This window comes from Eptesicus fuscus, chromosome 1, assembly GCF_027574615.1.
Source record: "Eptesicus fuscus isolate TK198812 chromosome 1, DD_ASM_mEF_20220401, whole genome shotgun sequence".
NCBI lineage: Eukaryota > Metazoa > Chordata > Mammalia > Chiroptera > Vespertilionidae > Eptesicus > Eptesicus fuscus.
This window is the reverse complement of record NC_072473.1, coordinates 132,076,039-132,087,631: the sequence shown is the minus strand read 5'-3', so window position 1 is coordinate 132,087,631 and position 11,593 is coordinate 132,076,039. Positions and strand designations below refer to the sequence as shown.

General features: G+C 35.8%; 1 protein-coding gene across 3 annotated transcripts in view; it reads left to right on the top strand.

Annotated features, from left to right (window-relative positions):
* Window positions 1-11,593, top strand: part of KDM6A (lysine demethylase 6A) — a 156,919-nt gene that overhangs the window by 119,529 nt on the left and 25,797 nt on the right. For all 3 annotated transcript variants that reach the window (XM_054714329.1, XM_008153015.3, XM_008153012.3), the window contains 6 exons: window positions 4,739-4,868; window positions 6,544-6,649; window positions 7,312-7,517; window positions 9,556-9,620; window positions 9,696-9,770; window positions 10,389-10,537. In XM_054714329.1, coding sequence (XP_054570304.1) covers window positions 4,739-4,868; window positions 6,544-6,649; window positions 7,312-7,517; window positions 9,556-9,620; window positions 9,696-9,770; window positions 10,389-10,537 — 731 coding nt within the window. The remainder of the gene's footprint in view (window positions 1-4,738; window positions 4,869-6,543; window positions 6,650-7,311; window positions 7,518-9,555; window positions 9,621-9,695; window positions 9,771-10,388; window positions 10,538-11,593) is intronic.

Here is an 11,593-nt window from a genome sequence, read left to right as displayed (position 1 = left end):
CTGACCAGGAATCGAACCAGTGACCTCTTGGTGCATGGGACAACACTCAACCAATTCAGCCACACCGGCCAGGCTGTGTTAGTCTTTTTGTGTACAGGTTACACTATCATTTACTTCAACTCTGGGCCTAAAGGAAATAGGCATGTTTTAATATCCAGATCCAATGCTATGATGAGCAGTCCTTAGACACAGTGCCTGCTGCCACTCTGCTGGCGCTGGACCTTCCCTCTTTTGTCTCTGTAGCCTCAGGACAGTTGCTAGAAAATAGGGGAGTTTTTAGAAGTCCAAAACTAACATCATAGACTGTGAGACCTACGGGTATTTTGGAGGAATACTGTCAGAAAGAGTTCCATAGAGGTGCAAGTTATAGAATACAGTAGCAGTTACCATAAGCTTTACTAAAAAAGTCTTGTGCTTTATTAGGTGTGATTGTATTTCTTAATAAAAGATTATATAATCTTCCATCTCAGTTTTGAGGTATATATAAACATTTACTTCAGAATTCTTAAGTACATTCTTACAGTTTTATATTTAGCTCTTAACTCTTAAAGATAATTTTGCCTTATTACAGAGACATATTATATACAGGGTTGGGCAAAAGTAGTTTTACAGTTGTTCTTATGGAAAAAGACATGCAGGCCATGATTATTACACAATAACTTCATTAACTCAAAAGAATCTTATTTGCAGCCATAAACCTACTTTTGCCAATCCCTGTATATAATAAGTAGCTAGAAACATTAAACACTATAGGCCCCTGGGGTTGCTTGGGTTATTTCAATAAATCTAGGCCTTAGTTTATTAATGAATAACCAACCAAAAAAAAAAAAAAAAAAAAGCTCCGATAATATGGAGATAAAAATCTTCTGAAGTTTAGAGAAAAAGTCAAGGCTGCAAATGATAGATGTTGTGCTGCTTGCCATTTCTGTCCTATTTATGGTGTGCTGCACTAGGCAGGAGTCTAGAACTCAGAAGGGGGAAGTGACATAGCTGCAAGATACTCAATGTCCCTGGTCTAGGAGCTTCATAACCCAAGATAATGAGAGTCTAGATTGATTTACCTACAGAGCACTTACTCATTGCTCTACCAAATGATGTGGGAAAATTAAAAAGTAACTTTAAGCCAGTATTTTAAATAATTGGGTTATGAGTAATTTCCTCGTACTCAATTTTGCTCAAGGAAAGAGTTTCAAAATGGGAGAAAAGAACTTAAAATGGGGTAGTCGACTTCAATTCCTTTCTCTACTTGGGATTGCTATAGTACAGTTTCATTATTTGGCTTGAAGTGTCTATACTAATAAAAGGGTAATATGCTAATTAGACCCGATTGACTGGAAGTCGTTCAGACATCCTTCCTGACAAAGCCACGGTGGTGAGGGCCAAGGCATAGGCAGTTAGGGGTGATCAGGCCAGCAGGGGAGAGCAGTTAGGGGCATTAGGCAGGCATACAGGTAAGCAGTTAGGAGTCAGCAGTCCCGGATTGTGAGAGGGATGTCCCAGATTGGAGAGGGTGCAGGCGGGGCTGAGGGAACTCCTCCCCCACCCCCATGCACGAATTTCATGCACCAGGCCTATAGTTTATGTATATAAAAGGCTGATATACTAAGTGTTCCTCCCTCCTTCCCATCGGTCACTATCATATACACTGACCATCAGGGGGCAGACACTCAGCGCAGGAGCCGCCAAGTTGCAGTGACTTGGCAGCAGCGTTCTCGGGTGATGCACCCCGAAACCAGAGAGGAGGGAGCCCAATTCCTCGCAGGGCTGTGCAATTCCACCTTCAGCCATGGGTTATGTAGTTGCTGGGGCACTGTCAGCCCCCAATCTGGTTTACTGCACACTTGCGTTTGCGTTCCACATTCTGTACTAACAGCAACTTTGCAAAGTGCCCTCTTGCACTCCAGGACCCCTTGGGGGATGTCAGACTGCCAGTTTTGGCCCCATCCCCTCAGGCCAGACCGAGGGACCCCACCTGCCGGAGGGACCCCGCTCACTCTGCAGATGCCTTTCCAGCCATGGTGCCACCCCAGGTGCAGCTGGCCGGGGACAGACCGCAGGAGGTTGGCTCCAGGGCGTGTCTGGCCAGTCTCGCCCAGTCCCGCCCTGCCAGCCACCTTCTGATTAATTTCCTTTCAGTGTGCCCGAATCCATGCACCAAGTCACTAGTTTATTATAAACATTGTTGGATACTTACCTGTTCAGAAGATTAAATGTATTCATTATTCACAGCTCTGTTCTTTGCATTAGGATTGATAAGTATATTTTAAGTAGAAAAAAATCTTAATAGTCAGTATATAGACAGTTGCATCAGTTCCTCTGCAGTGATGGCGAACCTCTGACACGTGTGTCAGTGTCATTTCTGATGACACGCGGCTGCTGAGGCGGCTGCATGCCGAGGATGAAACATTTATGTTATTTAAACTATAAATACCGCGAAATAATGTTTTTTCCTCAAAGGGACACACTACCCGAGTTATGCTCAGTTTTTTGGCGAAGTTTGACACACCGAGCTCAAAAGGTTGCCCATCACTGCTCTAGGGAAATTCCTATTTGTTTTAGACTTGACCTCAGTAGTCAGGGAGTCAGTGTTTGACATACAATAAGAAACTGTTAGATATAATTTGATTGCATGGTTTATTTTTACTTCCTTCTTATTTTCACATACTTAGTTTTTAAAATGTTGGTTATTTTTCATCTGACTCTTGTTTGGTTTATCTTGGTGTTGTACTAGTCAGTGTGATGCATCCAAAAGGCAGTTAAAATACCTCTGCTGCTTTTGTGGTTTAAAATGCAATTGTATCATTCAGTTGTTAAAATCATATCAGCTCCCTTAGTTATGCTTCCTCACCCTTTTCTTTTCTATTTTAAAATAAAGGCATCTGCACTTTTCATTGTTTTACTTCCCATTTACCCGTTTTCTTTTAATTGTTACACAACTATAGAAATTATGGAGGCAGAATTCTACTAATCTAGCAAACCCTGTGTTCTAGTCTCATCTCTCAACATCCAGAATGTTGTAGAAGCTTACTTAAGTTTTGTCACATTTAATTAGCATGAGATGCTCTTTTATGGTACAGTTTTAATACTTGGTTCATTATCTTCCAATTCCTTAAAATATTAATCATTTGCTATACATTGCATCCATCTCCTGCTTGGCACAACAAATTTTAGATATTTGGAGTCATATTTTGTTTAAATTCCAAAGTTAAATAATGACAGAGGCACAATTCAGCATGAAAAGTGTAATGATCTATGTGGATATTGTAAGTGACTGTTTTATTTTGCATTGATTTAATGATAATACTTGAATTGTTGTGTTTTTTTTTGTTTTTGTTTTTGCCACTCTCAGCCACTTAGTTTTTACTTCTATGGAGTTTATAAGTTAATTCCAATTTTATACATGAATTTAAAAGCTTAAATTTATCATGTTTGTTTTTAAATGTACGGGACATTCATGCTTTGTGGAAAACTGGTATTGAATAAAAAGATTCATTTATTTAACCTTAGGACCTTAATTGTTACTTGAACTTAAAACTTCACTTTAATAACTAATTCACATACTTCTTTAAAAATTCAGTTATTGTAAACTTAATTCATTTCTTTGAGACCTGCCATGAACTCTTATTTTTACTTGATGTTGGAGTTGAGAAATTAAGAAAGTGACACCCATTTTGAAATGCTATTTAATGTGTAGCATTTCAAAAGGTGGTAGCAGTGGAATTTTAAGCCTTTGTTTTCTTTAGTGCCAATCAAAACAGGCTGATTTGTAAGGTTTTCCCATTTTGGCAAAATCATAGCAAAATGTACTAGTATTCTGTAATTTATGATGAAAAAAATGCCAGTTTTCAATAAGTAAAATTACTAAGTTTTTAACTTCCTTTTATAATTACCATTTTCAAATTCTTATCTGGAATTTTAATATGTTAATTTAGGAGTACTTGGTATTTTAATGCATTGGTTATTTTTGAACTTACAATAATTAGGTGAGGAAGGTTAGTTAACTGGGAATGATTTGAAAGCTCAAAATTATGTGTTGCTGATTTTCTGAGTTGGGTAAGGGTTTTGAAAGATTGGAAATATGTTTTTTTCTTACACTAAAACAATCACAGTTTGGAAATAATTCTACCATCAATTAAGAATTTATAATGGAAAATAAACCCCAATTGCTAGTAAGTAATAATTATAGAGTATTAGAATAGATAGCAACTATACATCTCATTTTAAAAATTGATATTATTTGCTATAAAATTTAATATCTGGAATCTTGCTAAATTTTATTAGTCAAGGGGTTACACAGAATATTCTTTCCAGATTTGAGAAAAGAAAAGAAAGGTCTTTTCAGGTTTGAGAAGTGTCACTATGATATCTTGGTTATTAATGCTGATATGATAAGGAGAGAGACATATCTATTTTTACTATTATCTGCACCTTTTTTGGTGGAGACAAAATTGGAATTTCTGTTCTTTGGGTGGAAAAATCAGAAAATTACAAGCAAAATTAAGAATGTCATCAATAATTTACGTGTTATATCTTTTCTATTACTTTTTTTCAATGGTAGATATAGAAATCAAGCTAAGTATTTGCTGAAATTAATAATTGTTCTTAGTTTTTTACTGATCCAAATCTCATGGATCTGTGCAATTGCCCAGTCAATTGATTAGGATTTAATTCAGGATTTTAAAATTCTGTTTCCTAAATAAATGTACAGCTGATTTTTTTCCTCCCTTCTTTTTTTAAGGAATCTAGGTAAAAATGGCTTATCTAACAGTAGCATTTTATTGGATAAATGTCCGCCTCCAAGACCACCATCTTCACCATACCCGCCCTTGCCAAAGGACAAGCTGAATCCTCCTACACCTAGTATTTATGTGAGTCTGAATTGACTGACTAGAAATAAAGCAAACTAGTGTTTGCACCTATCTGTTTTTCATAAGATCTTGCTTTAAATCAATGTGGATGCCTTCTAGGAAACATTAAAATTATTGGCAGCAGCTTGAATTTTTTTTTTGGTGGGAGGTGGTGGGGGGGGGCAAAGATGTTTTCAAAAAGATTTTGTAATAGCATGTAAAACATACCTTCTCAGCTATTAACTGTGATTACATTAGAGCAGGCGTCCTCAAACTACGGCCGGCCCGCGGGCCACATGCGGGTGTTTTTGCCGTTTTGTTTTTTTACTTCAAAATAAGATATGTGCAGTGTGCATAGGAATTTGTTCCTAGTTTTTTTTAAACTATAGTCCGGCCCTCCAGCGGTCTGAGGGACAGTGAACTGGCCCCTGTTTAAAAAGTTTGAGGACCCCTGCATTAGAGTAGTACTTTAGAGGAATACTTTGTACTGTCCCCAATTTTGAGCAGTATTAGGCAAAAACTACCTAAAAGTATAACATTTTTTGGAGTAAGCTGGGTTTTAAATCTGCATTCCACTAGGTGTTTTATACATTGGCTAAAAAAACAAACCCACTATTATTTACCTTAAAAAAAGGTGTTTGAGAACATAAAATGTGGTAATAGATATGTCACTAAAAAGCTGAATAGATTATTTAAAACTGGATATTTGTTTTACTTCGTGATGAACTAGGAAGTTAGGATTTCAATCAAAGCAACTCTTTTTTTTTCCTAAATAGGTCCTTCTACCCCATTTCCTTCCTTTGATCCTCCCACTTCTACTTCAAATGAAAATACTTTATAAAGTTTGTTTTTAGAGATTTGGTTCTGTTTTCGCCCTCTAGAGGCCAAATGTTACATTGACCTTTCCTTAAACCAGTTTCTATTGATCCTTTGATATGTAAGGGAAGTACTGGGATAGAACTGCAACAAAACTTTTAAGCTGAGGTCTGAGGAGTGGGGGAAATGCAAGATTAAGATTTATCTTTTATGGGTCGTCTTCTTCAGCCTACTTTCATTTTGGTAGTATATTTTTAATTGATTTTTTTCTTTTTCTGTTTGTGATTAAAAAGCCATATACATAGTTTATCATCACCATTTTTATGTGCACAGTTAGTGATTTAAGTGTATTCTTACTGTTGAAAAACAACTCTACATAACTTTTTCATCTTGCCAATCTGAAATTCTATACCTATTAAAATGCACTCCCTTTTCCGCAGTCTCCCCAGCCACTGGTAACAACCACTTTTCTTTCTGTTTCTATGAATTTGACTACTTTAGAAACCTTATATAAGGGAAATTGTATACAAATTTTTTTGTGTGTGACTTGTTCAAGTTTCATCCATGTTGCAGCCATATTATAAGATTTTCTTCCTTCTTAAGGCTGAATACTATTTAAAACAGTCTGATTTTGGAATTTAAATTTTATTTCTCCCACATATTTTGTTCAGGATATATTGGAAAAGAGAGGTGTGTGGTTATATCTAATTACAGTTAAGCTCAAAAGACATAGTGATAAAATACTGTCAAATATAAAATACAGATAATGACAGATGGGATGCATTATTAAATCGCAATAAATAATAGATATGAATTTGGCATAACATTTAAATTAAAGGTCTGTTTTCCAGAGATCTAACTGAATGTTTTAATTTTACAGTTGGAAAATAAACGTGATGCTTTCTTTCCTCCATTACATCAATTTTGTACAAATCCAAACAACCCTGTTACAGTAATACGTGGCCTTGCTGGAGCTCTTAAGCTGGGTAAGCTTTAATAAGAAAAAGGACAAGTTGGTATATTTTCTTTACTATCTATTAACTTTTGAAGCACAGGCAGAAACTTGTTTCTGTTTATTCTTTCTCTCTCCCCCCCATTTTTATTTTAATATTTTCCTGGCTGTAAGGCTGTGTGTGTGTATCAGTATTACCTCTTTAATCAATGTGAAGATACTATGATGGTAGTTACTGGCAATTTACTGGTGCTTTTTTAATTCAGCTTTTATTTTGGTGAAACTATATATAATTATAATTATGATTTAGGTTGACTAATAAAGTAAATTTTAAATAAAAATTTAGGTAAAATTTGAGGCTACTAATAGGTACTATTGCCCCCTAAGTAGTTCCTGGAACCTGCAGAAATTAAATAAATAAGTGAAACTTTAGTACCTGGTCCCTTCATTCTGCCCCTGTTGGTGGCATGATGAATAGTTCCACGGCTTCAGTGTATGCTTGTAGAAACCTAACAGGAAACTCAGGATGTGCAAGAGGCCCCAGTTTGATTGTAGGAGAACTGAATGGAGCACCATAAAATGTTTTCCCTCCTCTCCCCAACCCTCCCCTTTTAAAAAAGCACTTTAAAATGTTATTTTAAAATATAATTTAAAATATAATGTTTATTTATTAACTACCTTTATTTATTTATGAAGACCTGGGACTTTTCTCTACCAAAACTTTGGTGGAAGCTAATAATGAACACATGGTAGAAGTGAGGACACAGTTGTTGCAGCCAGCAGATGAAAACTGGGATCCCACTGGAACGAAGAAAATCTGGCATTGTGAAAGTAATCGATCTCATACTACGATTGCTAAATATGCACAGTACCAGGCCTCCTCCTTCCAGGAATCATTGAGAGTAAGTAATTACTTCCTGAAGATTATTTTTATTTTGGAGATATATTATTTTAATTTAAAGAGGTACATTACTTCTTTAAGCATCTCATTATTTTATCTTTATCTATATTCTATATATATATAAAAGCCTAAGTGACTGTCCGACCTGTAGCTATGACGTGCAATGATTACCAGGGGGCAGACACCCAGCACAGGAGCTGCCAAGCTGCTACGACTTGGCAGCTGCAGTTCTCGGGTGACACACCCGGAACCAGAAAGGAGGGAGCCCGATTCTGGGGTGCGTCACCCTAGAACCTCCCTCTTGCAATCCAGGACCCCTTGGGGGATGTCAGAGAGCCAGTTTCGGCCTGATCCCCGCAGGCCAAGCTTAGGGACCCCACCTGTGCATGAAATCTGTGCACTCGGCATCTAGTATAAAATATTTTATGTGCTATCAAGTTTGCTCTTAGTAAAGTCTAAGAAACCTGTTGGTTGATAAACTAAATATTATTACTACAAGATGTCTCCCTTATCTCTGGGATTTTTTTTTTAGAGCAGGGTTTCTTAACCCTAGCATTATTGACATTTTGGTCGATAATTGTTAGTTGTGGGGTGTTGTCTTTTGTATTGTAGAATGTTTAATAGCATCCCTGGCTTCTCCCCACTTGGATAATCTTAGCATACCCCTTAGTCCCAACCCCACCTCTGACAATCAAAGTCTTCAAAGTTTTATGAAAAGACTCATAGGCCTTTCAGCAATGAAGCATTACTAAAATCCTTTAGAACTATAGTTTAAAAATTCTCCCACAAAGTAAACATAAAAGACCTGCAAAATGAGTTTATTAAATGTATTACTCGTATCCTACAGCTGAAACTTAATATATGCCTGTAAGTCTTTAGTTATAATTCATTAGATTTGCTGATATCTGTTTTAAATTCTGCCGAGTTCATATTTTCAGTCAAGGCAACATTTATACCTGTAAATCATACGTTTGTTCCCTTGTTTCTTACTACCACTCCCTATAGATCCTACCGAGAAATTCATCTAACAAAAACAGTCCTGTAACTTTTAGGAGTTATAGTGAATTCATTGTCCATCTAAATCTTTGTAGTTCAAACTTTTGAGATACTTCAACTATGTGATCAGAATAGAATAGATAGTAATAGCAGGATTCAGAGATCATCAAAGGGAAATTTGGAGGAAGACTTGAAAAGCAAAGATAGTAAGAGGCAGAGAGTATTTAAGTAGGCAGAGAAAGGGTAGATTTTTGTGTGTGTGCTTTGGAGGCCTGGACCACATTACATGTAAAAAATGTGGACAAATGTTTAGAAACTGTACATTGAAAGGGAGGGAGGAGACCAAAAGGTCATGGAGTATTGCTGACTCAAAAATCATAGGACACTGAGTGTTAAGAGATAACCATGTCTGTGATACAGAAATTGTAGATGATAGTAATTTACATTGAAAAGCACCTATATTTATCCAGTACTTAATTTCCCGAGTAATGGTTTAAATGTTCTGTCATTCATGTATAATTCATTATGGAAAAAGGATTTGGCCCAGGAAGATGTTTTTATACCTTTGTTCATAATCAAGAATAGAGAAGTTATTGCCTTCCATCCTTATACCAGAGGCCCGATTCATGAAATTCATGCAAGAGTAGGCCTTTGCAGCCCAGCTTTCCGGACGGTCATTCCGCTGTTCAGCCGTTCAGTCAATTTGCATATTATGCTTTTATTATTATAGATAGCTACATAAACATGCATGCATGTACCTCTGCTAGTTGAAACATTTTTTAATCATGATTGATAGTTCTTAGGCCTCTTAACTTTTCTTAAATTTTCTCTCCTTGAAAAATGGGTCAGGAAATAAGAATCTATAGTTTGTTCCCTTGTAGAAGAATGTTAATAAGGGAGAACTACTAGGATAGCATTGTGGCTGATAAAAAGAGTTTGGATACCATTGACTATCAATCTTGATGTGAAGTTTTCAGTTGTATGATAGAAAGGATAGCTGGTTATAGAATACTAAACTGGAATGCTTTCTGCTTAATCTGTAGGAAGAAAATGAGAAAAGAAGTCACCATAAAGAACACTCAGATAGTGAATCTACATCTTCAGATAAGTAAGTTACTTTTCATTGTCCACTTAATATTTCTTTTTACAATGCATGTTTCTAATATTGTCTCTCTTTTTTAAGTTCTGGGAGGAGGAGGAAAGGACCCTTTAAAACCATAAAGTTTGGGACCAACATTGACCTGTCTGATGACAAAAAGTAAGTCTTTGTAGTCTTTTGTGAAGTGAGGTATAAAGAGGTGTCCTTTGCAAGATTGAGAATTGTATACAATTTTCTCTTCGATTTTATTTCAGATCACTTTTGAAGTTAATATACAAATTTTAGCTAAATAATTTTTTTAGGTCTTGCAATTAAAGGATTTTCTTGAATTGAAACCCTTGTATAAATTTTCATTAAGACCCTGACTATATGCTAATTAGACAATCATAACATTATATTGTATGATTAACAATATAATTCTATAGAATAAAATTACACAATTATAAAAATTAGAAGTCATTAAGACCCTGACTATATGCTAATTAGACAATCATAACATTATATTGTATGATTAACAATATAATTCTATAGAATAAAATTACACAATTATAAAAATTAGAAGTCACGTTTTTTTCTTTTATTGCTTAATTATTTTTATGCTTTTTGTTAGGAAATTTTCTTTGGAAAAATTTAAGCATTTCACTCTTTCCTATGTGAAAGTAAAGTAATTATAGATTTGATTGTTTTCTGACTAGAGCACAAGGTTTTTGAAGAAGTGATTAACTTACACAAATATTTGTCACGGAGTTTCACTCTTAATCTGTTATTTTATTGCAGGTGGAAGTTGCAGCTACATGAGTTGACTAAACTTCCTGCTTTTGTGCGTGTCGTATCAGCAGGAAATCTTCTAAGCCATGTTGGTCACACCATACTGGGCATGAACACAGTTCAGCTATATATGAAAGTTCCAGGAAGCAGAACACCAGGTAACTTTTATGAACTAACACAGTGGTCAGCAAACTCATTAGTCAGCAGAGCCAAATATCAACAGTACAACGATTGAAATTTCTTTTGAGAGCCACATTTTTTAAACTTAAACTTCTTCTAATGCCACTTCTTCAAAATAGACTCGCCCAGGCCGTGGTATTTTGTGGAAGAGCCACACTAAAGGGGTCAAAGAGCCGCATGTGGCTCACGAGCCGCAGTTTGCCGACCACAGAACTAACATATCTTCTATAATTGAAAAACAGAATTAATCAGAATATGAAATATACAAAAAGAGAACCAGATTCTTTTCCATTTACAGAGAATGAAACTGAAAGGTTATTTCCTAATATAAGATTTGACTCTTAACTGGGTTCAGATTATGAAGATTTTTCTCCTTTGTATTATATTTCAATAGTCCTGAAACAATAGCATTTTAATCTGGAAAAGGGGTCATTGGAGCACTCTTGGGAAAAGAAGTCCCAGTGGCATAAAGGCTGTTGTTGATCCCATCTACTGCAGGGTAATGGGATATAGTTTTTCCTACCATAATCACAATAAGAAGTATATTTTATATTATGACCTAGTACACATGTATATATACAATAGTTTCATAGAACAATACAGTTTTAAAAAGAAAGTGTAGGTTACAATTGTCCAACTGGATTACAGTGCACAGTTTACAAAGTACATAATCATGTGGAGGCATTTTCCATTCTGGACTTTACCACTAACTAAGCTTGTCACTTTTGGCAAGTCACATTCCTTCTCTGGGTCTTTTTCTTCATTAGTAAAATGAATTACATTGGTTTTAGACTTAAAATTCTGTACAACACTAATGTATTATCTTCTCTGTGCTGCCTTAGATAATTTGGTCTGGCCCTGCCAAGGCATTAAGGGTCAGTTAATTAAATGTTGACCAAAGATAGCAGGCTAATTTTAGGTTAATAATTTTGTATGGCTCACGAATGATTTTATAAATATCCAAATGATCCTTGGCAGAAAAAAAGTTCCCCACTCCTGCCTTACTTTGACATGAAATTTCATAGGGTGATGTC